Consider the following 22,917-nt stretch of genomic DNA (forward strand, 5'->3'; position numbering starts at 1 on the left):
CTATGCCCACCTAGCCACACAGCCTGCACCAAGAGGAGCTTTTCTTCTCATGTAGGACCATCACCTTCCTGAACGATGTTAGCTACATCAACGGAGGCTCTATTCCATCAACATAGCTGCATCTACATTGGAGATGTTGTTGGCATAACTGTTGGTCGGGGTGTGTGTGTGTGTGTGTGTGTGTGTGTGTGTGTTTTTTTATCCCGACTGGCATAGCTATCCCAATACAACTTTTCAATGTAGACTAAGTATATTAGTACATGGCTGTGTTGTATTAAAGTAGATAATCTACTGATACCATTTCCTTCCCCGACTACTCATTGTCAAAAATGTTCTACAGGTAAAGTGACAGGTCAAGGAAGGCCTATCATCTTCCTTTGCCTGAGCATGTTGTTACTATCCTTGTACAGTCCTTTCCTGTTAAGTTTATATCAAAATCAATGTTAATTACCTCTATATTAATCAATCTGTCTGAAAGCATGTCTTTGCAAGTCACGCGGGCGGCGATACAAATCTCTTGTCTAATGCAAATTAACATGCTGTGCAAGTAGAAGCCCATTTTGCTTTCTCATCTTTAGAAGATTTGTTTTTACTGTATAAGATGGTTAACCTGTTTTTCCAGTTCTCAAAAGATATGTATGATAGGGTAAAGCTTCTAAGTGTTTCTCCTTCCTTTGACATACCTTTGCCAGTTATAAAAGCCTGCCAAGAATTAATCCATAATAGGTTTGGTTTGCTTTTAATTGTAGTATGGCAATTGATTTTTAGTTCAAACTTGACTTCTAATGGGACTGTGCTCTTGCCACTTAATTGAGAATAAGTCCTGGATGGAGCTTAGTGACATGGGGGGAGGAGGAGGAGGAAAGCAGCAACTTGTGTGAAAGCAGCTGCTGCAGAGAGGCTCTACTGCTGCTCAGGGCTGTATTTCAGAGACCCAGCTGTATTTAGGGGAGTCTCTCCCCTATCCCAAGAATCCAGCATGGAGAAGCCACAAAGTGTCCCAGCTGCTACAACTGCATGGGGAGGGAGACAGCCAATGTAGTTCAACCAGGAAAGGGAAGACACTGATGCTGCTGCAAGTTGTCACCTTCTGAACCTGCAAGAGAAAGTTCCCTCAAGGTGTCCGTGTCAGCAGGTCGGCCACTGCCCACACAAGCCAGTTTAAACTGATGGAAAGTAGAGAGGTGGCAGCTCTCCCTCTTGATGACAAGCACAGAAGCACTAAAAAGACTAGCCCCCTGCTAGGGAGAGGCAGCAGCAAAATCACCAAAGTTGATTTTAGCACTATTATGTCAAGGTAGAGGAGATGGACACACTCACCCCAACTTCCACCATTATTAGTTATTCTCAGTTGTAATGTTTCTTGTCCTGTTTTGACTACTTAATAACCCAGCTAGCATATTTGAACAATTTTAATGGGGCAGGTCCCTATTTGAGATAGTCAGTATCTAAATACTGTTGCAATAGGTACTTTCTAAATTGTTATACATATCCCCTTTTAAAATGTTTAAAATTAAGGATTATCGTCTGACACAGATACAGGATCTTAACTAGAACCATATACTAAAAGAAAACATGCATGTAAATTTTACTCTGCAGTTTGTACTGTGGTTACATCCAGAAGACTTGAACTTAATATGCAGAAAATAATCCTGCAGTGATCCAATTGTGGGATTAGGATATTCATTTGTATACCTGATATTTAGCTAAATGATATATTATCAGTAATAAAAAAGATATAAATATTGCAAAAATCTGAAGTATACTTAGAAGACATCACAGGTTATTTATTGCTACAGGTGTGTGTAAAGTTACTAGCACTGTTATTTGGTGGAATGCCTACATATTCAGTATGTCACAGTTTTACACCCATTAAAGACAAGGTTGTGGATCTATATAGATCCACGTTATAAACTGATCCTGTTATTGGGGCTTTAGCAGGTGCCAAGGGTCTGCGTGTGCAGGCCCAAGTGCAGAACCAGGGCTTTAAATTCTATTTTTCCTAAGTGAATCATGATTAACTGATGGCAAAGGAAAGCAGAACTTTAGATTTCCTTGGTCCAGACAGCATAGAACACTAACAGAGATGGATTCTGCAGTTAGGTCCATGATGTTCTTTTCTTCGTCTTTTAGTTTGTGTTGCAAGCTTCTAAATTGTTTTCATTGGAAGTTTCATTTCTGAAATCTCATCTGAGTGTGAGACTGTTCATGCTGTACACTATGAAACTGTGCAGGTTAATAAATTGTGTGTACCCCTGTGTATTCTTTTCTAGGCACGTTTTCCACAAAGCCTGTGTGGATCCTTGGCTTAGCGAACACTGTACCTGTCCTATGTGTAAACTGAACATTTTGAAGGCTCTGGGAATTGTAGTAAGTTACATATTTGTGACCTTTATTACATAACTGTTACAGCCAGTTCAAGTAACTTCTTCACACAAAGTAGCTCATAATAAGAAATCCATCAGAGCAGGCATGGTGGGTTGGCAAGAGCATATTGCTCAGCTGTGTTGGAGCCCTTCTTCCTGTGGTTTGAGTGTGGCCTCTGATCTCTGTCTTTTCAGCCAGAGGACCTCAAATGCATATAGAGAGGTTGAGTGCTTGGAGAATCCATTCTGCAAATACCAGCTGCTAGCTAATTCACAAGGAGACATTAGAGGATGGTCTCAAAGGAGCTGCATTGGTGATTCTCAGGCAGATTATGTCCTTCATATAAAGGGGAAGGAAAAGCTTATGCCATGTCTATAGTAGCTATCAGGTCAAGCACAGCAAGGGAGAAATCAGGCCCATATTCCTAGCTGTGTCAAACTGCACAAACTTTCTAGAAATAACAGCAGATAACACATTGTGGGCAAGCTACTTTTGAAACTAACATACCTGAGTTGGTAAAGGAGGAAACAGTGTAATTTGACATGCCTTGTCCAATATCTCTCACTATTAATGTAGAGTACAAAGAAATCAGCTTTTATGGCCCCGGTAACAAATTTCTTTACTCTTAAGAATATACTGTTGTGTATAGGCCACCAACATATTCAACTCCCTCTCCTGAATCATATTTTCTGACCTATGTACAGAAGGGTTTTTAGCCTTGTTGTTGTAGCCTTATTGGTCCCAGGATATTAGAGAGACCGAGTGGGTGAGGTAAAAGTCATAAGCTTTTGAGCTACACACAGTGACCTGAGGAGCCAAACATTTCTTTTCACCAACAGAAGTTGGTTAAATAAAAGATATTACCTCACCCGCCTTGTCTCTCTATGATAGAGATAGGCTTTTGTACATATTCAGTGTCGTCTTTATTTAAAAAACAAAACAAAAAACACTTAAGCAACGGAGACTTTTGCAGGCTGCCTGTGTATTGAATAATTAACATTTTAATATGGAAGTAATGTTTTTCCAGCCAAGTGTGCCATGTACAGATAACGTAGCCTTTGATATGGAAAGGCTCACCAGAGGCCAGCCAGCCAATAGACGATCAGCACTTGGTGACTTTGCCAATGACAACTCACTCAGTCTGGAGCCCCTACGTACTTCTGGGATGTCACAGCTTCCACAGGACGGGGAAATAACTCCAAGGACAGGGGAGATCAACATTGCTGTAACAAGTAAGTATTATTTGGTTTTTATTATAGTTTCATGGTTTCCCTGTTGTGTGGTGTCTGTTTTTTGCTGTGGTTCTGCACATTAGGGCAGCGGTGAAACCTTTCCCTATAGAGACAAAGGTGACCTCTCTGTGTAAGAAATATACATGTTGTTTATTGAAACTTGTAACTTCAGGGACTGTTGCAAACACTTTCATTATTAATGGTAAATTCATTTAGAACCGCATACAATTATTAGGTGAACTTCAAGAAAAAAATTAATTTGGTAACCAATGTGGGAAGCGTGGTTGGCAAAAAGGAGTCTACTATTTTTACACAGCAAAAATATACTGCAAGACTATTATTGAACTGGTTAGTAGTTACTAAGTTGGTTATAGGTATTATCATGGGTACTTAGACGCTTTCTCAATTAGTGTGTTGCATTTGGAACCCCTAAGGCCCAGGAGCAGAGATCTAAGAGATTAGCCCTAGTATTTGTCATGTCTGCCTTTATAACATACGATTTTTGTGTTTGATGCGAAGGTCTTTGAACCCAGCATAATCTGGATGTTTCGTGGTATCATGATATTGTAGGACAGTGAAAGCAAACTATTTGCAGGGCTCTCTTCAAATGAAAAACGGGAGGAAATTCCACTGAGTAGATTCCACCTGGGGTTTCTGGTGTATAAACAAAGACCCTGAGAATACAGTATGCATGGCATTGCATCATTTTCTAAATGTTTTGGGGTAATGATTTGGTGTATGGTTAAGTATTTGTTTCTCATTGCATCACAGAACTCAAATCCATGATGGAGGCAGTTGATTTTCTCATATTTTCTTCATTCATATCTATTCACCCAATCTCGTAAACTCGGGGGACACTGCTTGTATTCTTACCTATGTTAATAAGCAGAGTTACTAAAAAAAGCTTTTAAATACAGTGCATTATGGAACATTTCTTATGATGCTACAACAAAGCAAACTTGTGATAGAAGACTTTCCTTTTTCCACTTTTCCCACCTTTCCTCCAAATTTACCAATATCCATTAGTGTGCTGGCCTGAGAAGGACAAATCCAAACTCCAAATCTAGTTTGTTCACAAAACCAAGAAGTCACTTTGTCCAGCATCTGTCATTACTAATCCATCCCTTATTTAGCTCTCCCGAACACAGATTAAACCTGGTAACAATTTTTAATGTTCAGAGTTTTCCCATCCAGGAGAAAGCCTGGTTTAATTGCAAACTTCTAACTGCTCAACTTCCTTGAAGGCAGGTATGTTGACTGTCTGTTCCCTGTTGTAGTACCTGCCTTTCAAAGATGGAACACCGTGGTAAAGAAAAGACAAATATAAGAACCAGTTCATTCTGATAGTGATTATAAAATAAAGTTTCTTTAAAAAAGCTTTTTGGGTTTTAACTTTCTGTATAACACACATTTCTCTGGCACGCTCAAGTAAAGCCTAAAATACATCTTACTAAACCAGAATATTTGTAATTAAACCTATTTGCACATGCAGAACTTCTCAGGAGGAGAGAGAGCATAGTGTCTGTTTAATAATGCCTTTGATATTGAATGCTTTTTTTAAAAGGTCATAGCAAAATATTTCTTATTTTAAAGCATTTGTACATTTTTTATAATCATTTGAAACTGAAATCTGTTTCCTTTCCAAATATCACATCCTTCCGTTATGTGGAAAATTGGTTAGAGTTGTGGTTTAGTGCTTGGCAACTGGCACTAACTTTGTTTAAATAAAAATAGCACTAAAGTATTTGCTTTTAAAATATATATATTTTTTTTATAAGTATGTGTCTATGTACACATGTATATGAAGTCACATTTTGAGCTCTCCAAACCAACCCTGACAATATCCATATTAACTGGGAGGAGAGGAGAGCCTTCATTTACATTTTTCCTTGTCTTGCATTTCACTTTACTTTGTTAAATGATCCTTCTTTATTGCTAACCCTGGGGCTCAGCCAGGAGATATTGTTGTGCCAGGCTTTTTTTCCACATCTTCTCTCCACTTCTTCTTTGCTAGCCTTCTCCAACCAGTAACTCTGTGGCTAACTTCCTTCTGCTTTACTTCTTGGTGCCAGTCCTGGCTTAGAACTCTGTAGCCTTCTGCCAGTGGCGTTTGAGGGAAATGTTCACATCGATTTGACATAAGCCTTCTCCCCCGAGTGATTTCCTCCCTTTCCTTTATCAACAGAAGAATGGTTTATTATTGCCAGTTTTGGCCTCCTCAGTGCCCTCACACTCTGCTACATGATCATCAAAGCTACAGCTAGCTTGAATGCTGACGAGTAAGTAAAAATTTAGATATGCATCTGTCTATTTGTTTTTGGTGCTTGTGTCACAGGCAACACTGGGAAGAAGTGTCAGGAGGGGAAGAATGGGAGAAATTAGGGTTTTCAAAGTGAGTGCCTACTCTTTCTATGTAAAAGTCTTTACTAGGAATTGTTAATGCACATGTAGCTAGATTTGCCTAAAATAGCTCCCCACAAAGGGGAAGTGCAAAAAAAGAGTGGGGTATCATAGAGCCTGGTTAGACCCTGTAGTTTTTGAATTAGCATTTAATCAGCTGATACATTTAAATAGTAAGCTTATACCTTTAGTCCACCAGGCCAGACTCTGCCTGATGGGAACTAGTAGTTGTTACCATCTGGTGGCTTTCTGGCAGCTTCAGTCTGTTTCTCAGATTTCAGCTCAGCAAGCCCATTTTCACTGTTGGAATTCCTTTTCACAGAGGAGGAAGGATATAAATGTTACATCACTAGGGGAGCTCCTTTCAGAGGATTTTGGGACTCAAGAGCAGTAATGGGAAGTTTGCACTGCTGCTTCTTGCTTTGTAGCTTTGTAGATATCGAATTGCAGCTAGTTATCAGGGAGTTGGCAAAATTAGAGATGGTGACTGCCATACTTAAGACAGTCGGCTGCTGTGAAAAATAGCCAGAAAAACTGGGGGAGGGAAGTTGTTAGGAGTTGTGTACATGTGCCTGTGAAAAGGAATTTCTGCATTTCTGGGCACTGCCACGTGCATTAGGAAGAGGATAGAGAAAACTCAGTCAGTGTATACTCCTAGAAGCAGAGCCAGTTACATTTCTGGCATTTCCCCTTCAGCTCCTCATCTTGTCTTCCTGTTGATGCTCTGTTGGTTGCGGTTCTTTCTTTTAGTAAGCAGCAGGAAGTATTGCGTTAAATTTCACACCAACTCTTTTTATTCACAAGGAGCTACTGCATCCAGGGAATTTCTTCAGGCCAGTATTTAAGTGACACAGGCAGACTGCATCATTGTCATGTGAACTATCAGCAACAGTGGTAGAATTGAAAGCTTAGTCAGTAGATTAAAAACACTATTTTTAAAAAAAGAGAGAGTGTGAAATAGACTAGTGAAGATGGAAAGAGTACAGAAAGGGGGGGTGGCAAAAATTTGCCCCTTTCTCTCCATGGAACTTCAGTACCTGCTGCAGCCTCCCAACCTCCATGGCTTCCGCACTGGATTTCACTGGAGTCTAAGCAACCTCTGACTCTGCTGCCAAGTTAGGCTACCTGGTTTAGGCCTGTCCCCTGTGTATGCATGCCACTATTTTTTGATTAATTGCTTCACTGCTGCCTAATGTGCAAAGTATGTCAGGTGAAAAGTTTCTCCTATGTTGGTCAATGTGCCAGATACGTCATGACTCTCTGTTGTGATTTCCATGAAATGCCACACTAGTATAGATGCAAGAAAGGAGGAAAAGCAGAAAAGCTTTTTACTTCCCATTTCTCCCTATAAAAATGAATGTTGACAGTGCCCCTGCAATCAGTGAACAATAACTAAACATGAAGGTAGGGATTCCATTTTCCTCTTGGAAGATGAAGCAAGCAGGAAGGAGAAGTAGTAGTAAACTAAGCAAGTGGACGATGCTAAGCATTCTGTGGTGGAATTCTCAGAGAGCATTTCTCAGTCAGTGAAACCCTTCCAAGGGACGTTCCCTGCTGCTTGCTTCCTCTTCTGTCTCCCCCACTGTTCAGACAGGTTGATTTAAGGCATTAGTTGCTGTGTTCATGTGCACGTACAAAAGATAAATAATGGCTCCAGACAACTATGACCATTTTTATAATAATAAGAAGGGAATAACAGTAAGGGGCACTTCATTAAATGGCTGCTTTCACTTGGCCTTAAAACATCTCATGGTATTCCCAGGCTGGGGAGACACTTCCAGGAACTTGTCTGACTTCTCTGCTGCCTTGCCTGTTAATTATTTAGATAATGGGCAAATTTTGCTCTATATCACCAGAAATAACCTGAGACTGGCCTCCCAAAAGCAACTGCACAACCACATTTCATAGTCCAGAGGCTCCTGGCATTGGGCAATAATTTCCCAGTGGTTTAGAAGCAAGACTCAAACCTAAGGCAGGGTTGTGAAGAATTCTAGTAACAGATATTCTTCACTCATTATAGTAAGCAATGATGTGGGGAACCGCATTCACCATTTTTAGCTCTATATAATTTTCACACTAACTTTTGACAGTTTTTAGTTAAACATTCAGTATTAACTTTAACTAATATAAATATTCTGTCCTCTTTCTTACCCCACAGAGCAGAATGGTATTGAAGAAACACTTTCTGACAGATTTGCCTTGGAGAGACACCTATTTTTTGCATCATTTATTGATCATGCAGCATATGCAGTTATAATTAGTACATTTATTTTTCATTAAAGTTTGCTAATGCCAAAGCTTTGTATTAAGAAAAAATGAAGAAATAAAGTTTAATTATGAAAACTTTTTCTGTAGTTGAATTTTATTTTCCATGAACCTTCTGCATTGAATACTCTATCTTTAGTGTTTTGTGTGTGATATATTATTGCAATGTGTGTATTGTCTAACCTCCTGTCACAAATTGCTTCATCTTTGCTAGATTTTTATGCATCTCTTTTTACTCTGGGACAGAAATTAGCATAACACCCACCACTTGCATGGTGATTAGCGACAGCATTACTAGAGACTGCTCCATACCAGTTTGTTATAGTCAGTCACATAACTGGTCCCAATGTTTGTAAATATCAGACTTTTTTCTTGACCTTTTTACAGAGTTGTTTTGAACTAAAATACTCTTTTGTGTTACCTTGGGACACATGTTACCTATGATCTCTTGTCTTCAGTCCGGTCCCCGCAGAAAGTTTGCAGTTCTGTTTTCCTTTTTCATAATGCATCGGAAGATTAATCTTTCTTGCCCTCCCCCACTACCAGAAAGTGAAGCTAATCTACACCACCTCTTCCTGCCTAATGCTGCACGAAGAGGTGGTTTTTCCCTCCTCTTTCCGTTGCTGAATCTCCTCACAGATCAGTAAGCTTACTGAATAATGGTGCTGGTTCATGTCAACTCATAGGTGATTATGCAAGATGGAAAGATTGATAACGATCTTGACTGTAATATGGTAACTCTGATCGTGTCCTTTCCTGCCATTCTTTGCTGGGGATTTTCATTTTCACACAGGCTTATTTATCCAACTAGACAGTAAGAAATAACCGAACATTTACTTCAAAAATGCATACTGTCTTTGGTATTGGATGTAGAGCTGCTAAGTTCTGATTCCCAGCCAAAGGCTAATGTCAGAGTTAATGAGATTGGCTGGTGAAGTGGGCAGATCAGTTGGGGGGGCGGGGGAGGGGGAAGTCATAAGCTGATCGGAGTTAGAACTTGTTGTGGGTTTTCTCTGTTATCAAGATTTAACTGACATCCGAAATCTAACTATAATTAAAATATACCAGTTATTTCCAGCTATCAAAGAGAGCCATTTTATTAAACTGTGATAGGATTTAGATTTTCAAATGTACTTGGAGTAGGGAATTTTTTTAGGTATAGGCACTTCTGGAATTCAGGAAGGCAGCCAAAATCTGCATTAAAATACTTACTTAATTTGTAGCTGTCAAGGAGAAGGCAGTTTTTAGAAATGAAATGTATGTATGATAGTTTCAATAATGTTAATAGCGGGTTTTTTTAAAGTGTCTTTGTGAAATTTTGAAAAACATGAATGCAGTCAATGAAATGAGAGCAGTGAATCTGTTTTGAAAAATCTGGGAAACCTTGTTGGATGGGTTTGTGGAGGAAAAAACTCCTACGTGTTGTGCTCCAGGATTGGCTCGTTTTAGAATCTGTGTTTATCAGCTGAATGTTGCTGCCAAGATGGATGAATGATGTGCAGTATGATGTAAAACACAGACTATACAGTAAGGGGATTACATTTTTCACCAACTTCCTAAAAGCATAAGGCAACTGAAATGGCTTTAAATCAAATAACACCCATACCTGCTGGGATCATGGTCTTAAACTTATTTTTAAAGATACTGTGGAGAGCTAGTTGGGGAAAACCTGTGTGGCTCTAGAAAGCAGATTCTTCTTTGAGTGCTTGTTCACGTCGATTCCAATCAGGTATGTGCGCACCGCGTGCACAGTCGTCAGAAACGTTTTCCGTTAGCAGCTCCCATTGGGTCGGCTGGGGAGCTCCCTGGAGTGGCGCCTTCATGGCGCTCAGTATAGGACCCTGCCCACCCGACCCCCCCCTTCAGTTCTTTCCGTTGAAACTGCATCTCGTTTGCCTTGCAAGTGCTCCCTTAGCTTAGTTATCTAGTTCTCTTTGTTTCTTGTATAGTAGTTGTTGTTAGTGTAGTTTAGTATAGTTAGCATAGATGTTGGTGAGCGGGATCGTCCCTATCCCCTCACCCTTTTTTGAGCTCCGGGGCATGCTGCAAACCCAAGGCTTTATGTCATGCAGTGTATGCCACAATCCCATGCCAAATAGCAACCCCCAGGACTCTTGCTTCAGGTGTCTGGGGAAGGCATATCAGTCCGAGTGCTGCAAGATCTGCAGGGCTTTCAAGCCCGGGACTAAAAAGGATTTCCATTTAAAGCAGCTGCTCATGGAAGCTGCACTCCATCCAGCGGCCTGTGACCGCCAAGGCCCAGAGCGCTCCTGCATCGGTCCGCGAATCGGTGCCAAGGAAGGACTCTAGTGCAAGAGATCCTCGGCACTGGCGATCCCCAGCACCGCAACAAGGAGTAGTGGCCTGGCACTGCTCTACGTCACCGGTGCCCCATGAACACAAAAGGGCTGACAGAGGGCACTCTCCTCAGAGAGCTGTGGGACTGCCAGGGGATGCCTTGCTACACCAGAGGAAGGACCCAGCTCCCAGGCAACAAGAGTCCGTGCTGTTGAGTCCGGCTCACAGCGACTGTCCATCAGGGCAGTGTCAGGTGGTGGTGTTGGAGCCACCCTCCACTCCAGACACTTCTGAGGCTGCAAGAAATCTCATTGAGATGACTGCAGCTCAGCCCCCGGCCATTAGAGACAAACCTCCACACCGTCAAGACTGGTACCGTCCAGAGGCAAGCCCGCCATGATGCAGAGCTCCCAGTTGCCGGACCGGCACCGCTCCAGGTCCCCATCGCCACACCACCATTCCCTGGCACTGGCTTCAGTGAGAACGTGCACGGCACCAGGGGCATGGCAATCTATCTCCCCGGCAACGAGGGGTCGGCACTGTTCCATAATACCGTCACAGGACTGGCACAGGACCTACGGCACCGGTCTCTGTCACGAGATAGCTGCACTGATCCATGACACCGGTCCCCTACCTCCTCTACACAGCACTGAGCACCAGCACAGGCGTCTTCGGCACTGCTGTGGTCATCGCCCTCGGGATCCTCGGAGTCTGATGCAGACTCATACTATTCAAGGCGCAGTCAGCATAGGTCTGGTAGGTGCTGAAGGGATGTGTGGACAGACTGGTAGCCACAGTGGCCACTACACACACAATGGTAAGCCCAGGGGTTCCAAAAGGGCCATCAGGCCCAGGGTACCCATTCTAGGGCTTCTAGGTCTGTGACCTCAGGATGCCATTTTTTCCTGGTCACCTAAAGGTAGACCTGCCCCTCCGGGAGCGGAAGCTGCCCTCTCCAGACCACCCTCTCAGACTACAGAGGTGTCAACGGAACCAGCCCGGGACCTGTCCGTAACCCAGGAGACATCCGGCCCTGCTGAGCCAGTAGAGGAGCCTAGTTCAGCCCAGGAGCAACCTGGGCAGCTAGAGGGCCGTGAGGACCCTGTACCTCCACTTGCCACATCATCCTTCCCCGATGAGGAGGTGGCAGGAGTGTCAGTTTCAGGACCCGCGCCCATCGACCACAGGATGCATCATGCCCTGCTCCGCCGCATTGCCTGCAACATGGGCCTACAGGTGGAGGACCCAATGGTAGACATTCTTGCCCCAGAAGGTCCTTCCCAGGTGGTACCACCACTAATAAAGACCATACAAAATAATAAAACCCTGTGGCAGACTCCAGCCTCCAATCTGCCCACCACCGGGGGCATGGAGAGGAAGTACTTTTGTCCCGTCTCAGGGATATGAGTACTTATTCTCTCACCCACACCCTTGCTCCCTGGTGGTCTCAGCAGTGAATGAAAAGGAACGCCGGGGCAACAGGCAACAGCCCCTAAGGCTAAGGAGGCCAAACACATGGCAGGAAAATCTATGCTGCAGAAGGCCTCCAGCTGAGGATAGCCAACCAGCAGGCTATCCTCAGCAGGTGTAACTCTAATTCTTGGGACTCTGTGTCCAAGGACAAGGAGTTGCTCCCCGCAGACTCAAGGGCGGAATTTTCCGCCATGGTTGAGGAAGGGAAGGCGGGTAGCGAGGACCTCCCTAAAGGCCTCCCTCGACTTGGCTGATTTCAGCGGCCCATACCATCTCCTCAGGGGTGGTCATGAGGAGAACTTCCAATACTCTGGGTTACCACTGGACGTTCAGCAGACCTTCGAAGGTGCAGGGATGTTCTCGGACCAGACTGACTCTAGGCTGCACAACCTGAAAGACTCAAGGGCAACGATGAAGTCGCTGGGGATGCACACGATGGCTACCCAGTGCAAGCATTTCAAGTCTCAACCGCAGCAGTACCAGCCCTGCCCAAGGCAGGACTCTTACCGCTGTAGGAACAGAAATAACTGGTGCGGGCCTTCAACCCCGCCTTCAGGGCAGGGACAGGGCCCGACCAAGCCACCATTGGGCTCCAAACCAGGCTTTTGAAGGGACGCCCAAGGACGGTGTACCTGCCAGTATCCCAAATTCTTCCCCGTGCTTCCTGAACCATCTGTCCCACTTCTACTGTGCTTGGTCACAAATAACATCAGACTGCTGGATGTTTCGCACGGTAGAAGTGGGATATTCTCTGCTCCTCCCCTCCCTCCTGCCCCGTGCATCTCCAGGGACCCTTCTCACAAGCAACTCCTTATACAGGAGGTGCAATCGCTCCTCACCATAGGGGCAGTGGAGGAGGTTCCTCAGGAGCTATGGGGCAAGGGATTCTACTCCAGATACTTCCTTATCCCCAAGGCAAAGGGGGGGCGGATCTCAGACCCATTCTAGACCTAAGAGGACTCAACCAGTTCATGGTGAAGTTCCGCATGGTCTCCCTGAGCACGATCATACCTTCCTCGGATCCAGGACACAGTTACACCGCCCTCGACGTGAAAGACATGTACTTCAACATAGCCATTCGTCCAGCCCACAGACGTTTCCTTAGAATTGTGGTCGACAACAAACACTATCAGTTCACAGTGCTCCCATTCAGTCTATCGACAGCCCCCTGAGTGTTCACCAAGTGCATGTCGGTTGTTGCAGCTTTTCTCTGCAAGAGGAAGGTACAGTTGTATCCCTACCTTGACAACTGGCTGATGTGGGGGCGCTCCAGGGAGTAGGTGGAGTCCCAGGTCCGGTTGGTCAGAGCCACCTTTGAGAGACTAGGACTCCTCCTCAACGTTAACAAGTTGATGCTGTCCCCGACCCAAAGAACAGAATTCATTGGGGTGGTGCTGGACTCGGTACAGACGAGAGCATTCCTGCCGGAGTCCAGATTCCAAGTAATGACAGATATCCAGACGCTCGGGCGATACCCCACCACAAAAGTAAGGGGATGCCTGAGCCACCTGGGACACATAGCAGCCTGCACCTGCATCGTCAGCCATGCCAGACTGAGGCTCAGGCCACTCTAAGCATGGCTCGCCTCAACTTATCACCCAGGTCGAGACAGCTTGGACTCGGTAGTGACACTGCTGGAGCGAGTTCTAGAATCCCTCCACTGGTGGCTAGACCCTCGCATGCTCCACCAAGGAGTCCCATTCAGCACCCCTCAACCCTCTATGATCCTAGTAATGGACACGTCGCTCTGGGTGGGAAGGCCCAACTAGGAGACCTACAAATGCAGGGTCGGTGGTCACAGGCCGAGCTCTCGCTCCCTATCAACATCAAGGAGCTCAGAGCTTTGTGATTAACCTGCCAGACCTTCCAGTGCAGAATGCAGAGCCAGTGCATGGATGCAACTCATCTCCCAGGAGTTCGGAATGAGCTGGCAGACCATCTTACCAGGTCGTTTCCCAACCAGAAGTGGTCCATCTGTCCAGATGTCATACATTCCATCTTCCAAAGGTGGAGGTTTTCCCAGGTAGATCTATTCGCCACCAGGAGCAATAGGAAGTATCCAACGTTCTGCTCTTTCCAAAAATACAGTCCGGGCTCCGTCTCAGATGCGTTTATGCTACCCTGGGGAGACCACCTCATGTATGCTTTCCCACTGGTCCCACTCATCCACAAGGTGCTGCTCAAGAACTGCAGAGACAAAGCGGAGGTAATTCAGGGCCATTCCAACATTTGTACACCCCGCTTCTGGAGTTGTCGGTGGACACCCCGATCACACTGCCACTATACCCCGATCTGATCACATGGGACCACGGTCGCCTCCTTCACCCAGACCTCAAGGCCCTCTATCTCATGGCTTGGAAGCTTCATGGTTAAAACAAATGGAGCTCCAGTGCTCAGATTCGGTGAGGGAGGTGCTGCTTGGTAGCAGGAAATCTTCCAGCCGGGCCACTTACCTAGCTAAGTGGAAAAGGTTCTTGTGCTGGTGTAAGCAGCGGCATGCTCCTCCACTCCAGGCATCTATTCCGCTCATCCTGGAGTATCTACTGCATATGAAGCAACAGGGTATGGCAGGATCATCCATCAGGATATACCTTGCGGCCATCTCAGCGTTTCACCCGGGAGAGTTGGGACGCTCTGTATTTGCCAACCCCATGGTAAGGCATTTCCTGAAGGGCTTGGAAATTGAACCAACTGTTTGTATCAGTCGCAGACCAGGTGAAAGGGCTTCCTGTCTCCTCACAATGCATTTCTTCCTGGATCACGGCCTGCATCCATACCTGCTACGAGCTGGCCAAGGTCCCAGCCCCAGCTATTATGGCCCACTCAATGAGAGCTCAAGCCTCATCAGCAACCTTCCTGGCCCAGGTGCCTATCCAGGAGATCTGCAGACTGGCAACCTGGTCTTCCGTGCACATGTTTACCACTCACTATGCCATCACCCAGCATGCTAGAGAGGATGCAGCTTTCAGCAGAGTGGTTCTCCAGTCAGTGATTCCTTAACTCGGACCCCACCTCTGGGGGAGAGCTTGGGAGTCACCTGATTGGAATCGACGTGAACAAGCACTTGAAATAACGGTTACTCACCTTCTCATAACTAACTGTTCTTCGAGATGTGTTCACATCCAGTCCAATACCCACCCTCTGTCGGAGTAGCCAGCAAGAAGGAACTGAAGAGGGGTGGGGTCAGCTGGGTCATATATTGAGCGCCACTCCACGGGCATCCCCAGACAACCCAACGGGAGCTGCTAAGGGAAAAATTTTCCAACGACCATGCACACTGCGCACGGACACCTGATTGGAATGGACGTGAACAACACATCTCGAAGAACAACAGTTACGAGAAGGTGAGTAACCTTTTTTCCCCAAAACAGGTCTGTTTCATGTCTCTTATACAGAGCATCAGCACAGTGGTGAAAAGTAACCTTTTAACTGTTACCAGGAGCCGTTTCTACTTCCTGCCCCTCTGTTGGGAACTTTGGCCACCCAGGGTCCAGTTTCCTCCACACTTTGCATTGTTTTTGTGTCTTTTAACAATTGCATCCATTACATGCTCACAAAAATAGAGAAACTAGTTGACAGATGTCAATCAGAAATTAAAGGGGCGTCAGCCCCAAGCTGAAACTAAAGATATAACTATCCTACTATTATCCCCTCAAATGGACTTTACACCATCTCGTGAAGATCGACACATTTGTTTACTCTGAACAAACAGAAGCAAATTCCAGAGTTGTTCGCCGTCTTTTCCGGTGTAAGTGTTTGGAGCAAGAGCATATCAGCTAATTTCATTGTTGGGACTGTGCACAAGTAAATAAAGAAGCACGCCCTTCAATAGCCTGTTTTCCTTTTTTCCAAATGTTGCCGCAGCGACTGGGAGACATAATGCTGTAATACTGTACTGCTCAGATGGGAGCAACAACGCGGTGTTAAACAGCTCACTTTGTGTAAAGGACCCTTTATGAAATAATCTCACTATTTAGAGTGGGGTTTGTTCCTCCGCTATGCTATATAAAACTCTGAGGTCTAAGCCAGAGAGAGGAAATCTTTCCAGATGAGATTTGACTCTCCTACTGCTTTACACCGTCCCAGTCTCCAAATGGATTACACAGTGGAAACCGCCTAGGGAGTACCCTGACCTTAGCTCAATGTCAAGAGAAAAGTCTCTGAAGGGATTGTAGAATAGGCTCTTCAGAGCAGAGACCATGTATCCGTGTGTGTTTGCACAGCACCCAGCACAATGAAGCACTGATTAGTATCGCCGAGTGCTACTATAGTAGTATAAATATTAAATAAAAAGGGACTGCAGGGTAGCACTTGTTGTTTGTGCAACTAGTATGTCAAAGCAATGCAGAGACTTTTCAATTGACTGTTTTGTACTGTACCCATTCCTGCAGCATACCCATAATGGTGGGGATATTTTAGACTTCAGGCTGAGGTTTATGTCCTAGTTTAATATAAATAGGTTAGTAGAGTGGTTTAGTATAATGAAATAATGAAAAATAATGGCAAGTATGACTTGTATATGTATTTTTGACCTGTTAAACCTGAAGTGTCTCTCCAGTTTGCTTTCCAAATTGAAAGTGCAGAAACCTCATTTCAGCCCATTTCCCTGATTTCATCAGTAGCTGCAGAATAGGGAGAGCAAGCTCATAAGTTTTCAGTGTGTGTGTGTGTGTGTGTGTGTGTGTGTGTGACTGCATGTTGCTGCTTGCTGCCAAGACATATTCATGTCTGACATGGCAATGGATTTACAAAGAGTGTTTATGCCACAGTTGTAAACAAAGCTGGCAGTTTTCTGCATTGGAGGGAAAAAACACGTCGGTCAAGGTGCCGGTAATTCTTTTAAACCTCTAACACAACTAAGTATTCGTACAAACCAAAACAAGCCTGAGCTTTGCTTTTCAAGCTCTGATATCCTTACAATATGTAAACATAGCTTGTCAAATTGAAGCCTCCAAAATAGCTTCTGACTGGAAGAAGATGCATTGCGGCAGAGTGGACAGAGACTGGACTGGCACTCAGAAGGCTGGGGTTCTCTTTCTGGCTCTGTTACTAGCCTGCTGGGGAACCTGGGCAAGTCACTTCACCTCTCTATGCTTCAGTTCCCCATCTGGAAAATGGAGATAATGATACTGACCACCTTCTTGTAAAGCACTTTCAGACCTACTGATGAAAGCACTATATGAGAGCTGGGTGATGTAAGATTTTTTGAGTATCTCCTCTGATATATGACTTAGTTCAGAGTCACTCTTTTTATGTGTACTCTCTTGAACATGCCTTAGGCTCGTCTGTCCAGGTGGAATGCTGCATAGTGCTATGTGGAAACACAGACTTCAGTTCTGAGACAAGATTAACCATGAGATTTGACTGGTGTGCTATTTTCTGGGGGGAGTTGTGAAATTGTGGTAAACAGCAACAACTTCCAGCTTAAGGGACTGGTGAAAAGAGGAAGAAGGGAGCTCCCATCTAGTTGTGTGCATCTGGGGGAGAGAGTTGGCAATATTTTGTCTTTCAAAACAACAATAGCCTTAGGGGCTGTATCTGGTGAACAAGCAATTCTGCTGAGCAGGGAAGAATTTGAAAAACACTGTTTGGTGTCGCTGATGTTTGACTAGGAAGCATTAGAAAGAGAATGAATGATGAGTTCCAAGAGTGCTATTGAAGCTGACCAGTCAGCTGTACCTGTTTATAAACACACCACTTCTTTGGAGGAGGGCAGGTTCAATGTCTTGTCAAGAAGCAAGGAAACACAGAAAGCAACAAAGAATTTGAGATGCTGAATGCAGTGTCTGCTTTCAGATTACCGGTAATTAAAAAAGAAATCTGTTAGGTGAAACGTGTATGGCCTTATGCCTGTTGATTAAAATTTCTCCATCAAATTTTGTATTGAAAAGGTTTGTTCTCTCTCTCTCGCACACTGATTGCTTAGGTGTCTGCTTCCTAATCCCCTGTTTGATTTGGTACAATAAAAACAAATAGGAGCAGCATTCAGTCTTTAGAGTCCCTTTGTGTTGCTTCTGCATTGCTTGTACAATATGTAACACTTCAGTGGGAGGAGAGAGGAAATGAAGCATTCATTACTCATTGCTCATTTCAGCACCAGGGTAACATGAGATGCAGCCTTCTCAAGATCTAAATGCACCTGATGCATAGTGACATTGGGCCAGGCACATAATGCAGGAGACTTCTGATATCAAATTTATCCCTAGTGGTTCCTAAGTAGGCATTTCATAGTGGAGTTGGGGTTTGTTTGGAGAGTGATCTCTTTGGGAGTTGTAAGCCTATGCAGATCCATGTAGATAAATACATCTGTCTTTTTACTACAGCATTGCACAGTTCCAGAAAGCTTAAGTCTGGGATAGGATTCAAATCCACAAACTGAGCACTAATAATTCAATAATCATATTGACTGGTCTGTCCCTATTCCAGCACTGGGGGGGGGGGGGGGGGGGGCGTTGTGTGTGTGTAGATATAAGCTTTATTGGCAGAGTCAGCAACTTGACCCTGTGGAATTTAACAGTTTTCCACACTGCAGCAGATTGAGTTATTAGATTATTCACAAACACTTTCCCCCCCTTTATCAGGAGCATTCACCTTCAAATGAGAATTGAATGGGTTAGTATACTAGCAAGTGAAGACCTGGGATTGACTGTGATTTAAGTCAGAAGTGGAGGGGAATGTTTGGCAGTCTCCATCTGCTGTATTCCTTAGTAGATGTTTCTTTGTCACAAAACCACAGAGCAGTTCAGCACCATTCGCACACTCGGCTCAGGACTAGAACTAGCAAGGCTGCTGCAGATCAGGATTGTGGTGTATTGTCAGAGCTATGCAAGAGGAAGCTCACATGGCGCCGGTCCACGTTATTTCTGGCTCCAGCCAATACTGTTATTAGGCCTTCATTTTGATAAGCACACAATCCTTCCTCATTTCAGCTCTTACAGAAAATGTCTTCCCAGATGAGTTTGCAAAACTAGCTTTTTCTTTTTAATACCAAAAGGAGGGGGGGGGGGACTTTTAAGAAGCCTGTTTGGTCTGTTATCTCCTAAAGGAGAAAATTAGTTTGGCCATAGGCCAATCCTCAATGGACAGCTGTTTACCTTCTTACACACAGCATAGACCATGGTCCTGAGCAGAAGGAAAGTAGCATGAGAACACTTGAATTACAAGAGGACCACACCTGCAGCTCTGACACCTGAGGTATAAATATTTCCCTCCCTGTCCACATGCATCCCTAAAATAATGATGATGCAGCAAAGGTTAGGTTTCCTCACACTTGTCTCCTCTGCCACTTCATACTACAAACTGTTACAGATTTACTTTAAAAGGAAGTTATTCTTTAGGAGTATATATGTTCTTGATTTAGAATTGGGGCAGGTGCAAGAGAATAGGTAACCACAAACAAGATCTTGCATGCTCAATCCCTGTGGTATTTTATAGTCATATGTACAAATTACTAACAGGGTTGTTTCTTCTGCCTCTTTTAGGTGGTCACTTCTTTCATCGCAATTCTTTGTCTCCTCGGAGCCTGGTCTATGAAAGTGAATTCTCAACAATCCAACCTGCCTTGGACATGTACGATGAGAACAAAACCTGAAAGGAATGTGTGTTGTGGTGTTGGTTTCTTCCTTTTTTTTTTTTTGTTTCTCATTCCTGTTGTTGTGTACTCCTTCCATGGGTGTCCTTTTGTCTAAAGAAGAACTGCTTTTCCCAGAATACAAACCTGGCTTCCAAGTGACGAAGATGAAGCTCAACTATGGTTGTCTCCAAGGCCATCATCTCTGGGACAACAATGTGCATACACAAAATGGGCTGCTGTTAATTGCAGAATTGGAGTGCAAGTTAGGTTTGTCAATCCAGCCAAGTCTGTACAAAAAAAAGGGCTTGCCCTGATCCAGAGTACTTTTGTATTGAAAAGGTGTGTCTTAAATAAGCACATGATCTTTCCATTGTTTAATCATGCACATGTTTGCTGGACTATCAGACCAGATACCTGGTGGTAGAGGCGATTCTAAGTTCCAATGGTGTAAAGGAACACCATTTTTTTTCTGTCTCCCCATGAGTTTGTGATATGTTCCCTTTCTGAGGGGAACCTGTAGAAATGCATTGACTTTCCTATTGCCCATTTAACTCTGGGTAATGGCAAAACAGGTTGGCATTAGAGCTACAGACAGGAGCTGTGTCTGGAGTATCCATGAAAGGTTTCAAGTAACCCAATACTTCAATTTTTCAGTTTCCACTGAAGTTGGACAAAGGTTTCCTGTACAGAATGCAACTTCAGCCATTCCTAGCCCTCCTGCCAAGTGAATCTCTTGACAACAGGGATGCTGCTGATGTTCATGGGCCCACCATTTGATCTTCTTGAGAAATGTGCAGGTATCTAGATAGCTATCTTCTTTTGATTTTTAAAAAAATCCACCAGTTTTTTTTCACCGAGATTTTTGAGAAGCCAACATGTTGGTATTGTACACAGAACAAAATGTAAATTTCCTACCCTGTTCTCCCAATGAGACCTGCAACAGTTAAGTAACAAATACTTTCTCAGTGCTGTGCCCTTTCCTGCTGCCATCAGTAATGTGAATGCAGAAAGCAGAAGAATTAAGGAAAGCACCCACGCTTTGACACTTGGAGGAAAATCAGGTTTTTGTGACAAAAAGTGGCCACAAAATGAATATTGTCCTAAAGCTTCTAAAAGGGTAATGCCGAAATAGAAAACAAGATTTTTTTTTTTTTTTTAGGACTCAATGGTGTTTCTTTAAAAAGCAGCTCTGGAGAGTAAGTCAGTGTGTCTAATGCACCTTTTCCTACTGAATGCTGTGTAATTGTTTAAGTTTAACAAATGTCAATATTTTCTCCATTGCAGTCTGAGTAACTGTAGATGTAGAAATGCATTTGTGTCCTTTTGTAATGTGAACAAAATCTTCACTCTATATAGAAATCGTGATTTAGAACAAATGGCAAACTGAAAAGAAACATAAGAAATGTCCTGCTAACTTTGAATCTAAACAGCGTCTGCTGTAGATGGGGAAACTTGCCTTCTTTTTATAAAGCAATCCGTCGTCTTGGCATGTACTCTGACTTGAAGTGTGTGCAGCCGCGACATTAACGCAGATGTTAAAACAAAAAAGAACTCTAAAGTGAGGAAGTGAGCTTCTAGCAGAGCAAACTTTGGCTGTTGCTGAATCGTATTTAATCTGATAATTCTAGACTGGGTGGTGCAGAGTTTAAAGTGTTTTACCTTTTACAGCACTTTGTTTATATTTGACAAATTTTACTGTAGTCAGCTAACTTTAGAAACATTTTTAAAAAACTTTTTAAGAAGCACAGTTTTAACACACACACAGCATTGAGGATATGAAACTGAAGGTTGGTGGACAATGTCAGCACTGTTACTCAAGTAAAAGAGGCCCCAAATCAGCATTTGTTCCTCTTTTCAATCTGAGAAGTAGAGCAGATATTTAGTGTGTGAACAGTCCTGAAGCTGATCACCCAAGCCCCAAACTCCCTGAACTAAGGGTATGTCTACACTGCCCCCCAGATCGGTGGGTAGCGATCGATCCAGCAGGGGTCAATTTATCGCGTCTAGTTCTGTCACGATAAATCGACCCCCGAACGCTCTCCCATTGACTCCTATACTCCAGTGCCATGAGAGGCGCAGGCAGAGTCCACGGGGGAGCGGCAGCAGTTGACTCACCGCGGTGAGTAGGTCTAAGTATGTCGACTTCTGCTTCGTTATTCATGTAGCTGAAGTTGCATAAGTTAGATCGATTTCTTCTCCTTCCCCCCACCCCCCCAGTGTAGTCCAGCCCCAAGACTCTTTCAAGTCTGACTGAGTTCAGGCACAGTGGAGCGAGAAGGGCTGATGGGGTAATCCCAGTTTTCATCATTGTAGCTGAGTGATCATTACATGCAGATCTGTAAAAACGGCGACCTTCCCAAACCAGACAAAGAAATAAAATTCCTATCTTTCACGGGCAGAGTGGCTTTTAGCAGGGCTTGTAATAGCAAGGCAGGGCAGGCAGGTTACAATTGGCTCTAACTAGGCACTCTCCCAAGCTGTAATATTCTTTATCTGCATCTAAGGTCTTTACTATGCAGGAGAGTCCAGCCACCAGTGTAGCTGCAGCAGTACAAAACGTAGGCAGGCAAAGCTGCTATGAACTATTATTTGCACTGGTGCAATTTACTCTGATTTTAAGCAGGATTAAAATCCACTGTGCACATCCTAGTTTATATAGCATCTTTGCCTGTCTTGCTCTAGGGGTTGCCTCAGTGCAGCTGTATCAGAGCTGGTCACTGACAGCTGTAACGGGGGCAAATTTCCTGTGTAGACAAGGCAGCCTGAGCAGCACTCGAGAGAGGTAACAAGTCCTTAGGTTTGAAAACAATTCTATTTCCAATTCTAGCTTTTAAAACCCAGTGCCCCAGTGAACTATAAAGGAAGAGGCAAATACATCAGCACTCACAGGAACAGACTTTTTCAAAGTAATATTGATCCTCTGAGCCCAGTCACGAATTCTGAATTCCAATCAGTGCTATCTTTCCTTCTGCTAAGTCAGTTTCTTTGCTCCGATTCCATAGATTAATTAAAACTTGCACTAACTTTTATGTTTTGGATAAATTTGACAATGTCGCCAACTCTTGGGATATTTGCTGCTTTTTCTTAAAGCTCCAGCTGCTGGAGTCATGTGAGTATGTGGGAAAAAATCTCAGCTTACTCTTTTTTAAATGAAGGAAGTAGATCCTTTGCTCCAGCTATGACTGTTTACACCAGCCAAGGATCTGCTTCTAATGTTTCTAAGCCTCATGGTTGTGGAGAAAATCTGGCAAAAATAAATCCTAAAGGCTCAGGGGGCAAATAAAAACTTCAGTACAATTTTAAAAATTA

General features: G+C 43.9%; 1 protein-coding gene across 2 annotated transcripts in view; it reads left to right on the plus strand.

Annotated features, from left to right (window-relative positions):
• RNF130 (ring finger protein 130) overlaps positions 1-22,917 on the plus strand; it is an 88,782-nt gene extending 65,865 nt beyond the window's left edge. Inside the window, exons 6-9 of one of the 2 annotated variants that reach the window (XM_054037463.1) lie at positions 2,274-2,370; positions 3,395-3,599; positions 5,785-5,878; positions 8,158-8,345. In XM_054037463.1, coding sequence (XP_053893438.1) covers positions 2,274-2,370; positions 3,395-3,599; positions 5,785-5,878; positions 8,158-8,173 — 412 coding nt within the window. In that variant the 3' untranslated portion in view covers positions 8,174-8,345. Of the gene's footprint in view, positions 1-2,273; positions 2,371-3,394; positions 3,600-5,784; positions 5,879-8,157; positions 8,346-19,516 lie in introns of those variants that run through there. The other variant, XM_054037464.1, reaches the window with a different exon arrangement.

The sequence above is a fragment of the Malaclemys terrapin genome, chromosome 8 (assembly GCF_027887155.1).
Source record: "Malaclemys terrapin pileata isolate rMalTer1 chromosome 8, rMalTer1.hap1, whole genome shotgun sequence".
Taxonomy (NCBI): Eukaryota; Metazoa; Chordata; order Testudines; family Emydidae; genus Malaclemys; species Malaclemys terrapin.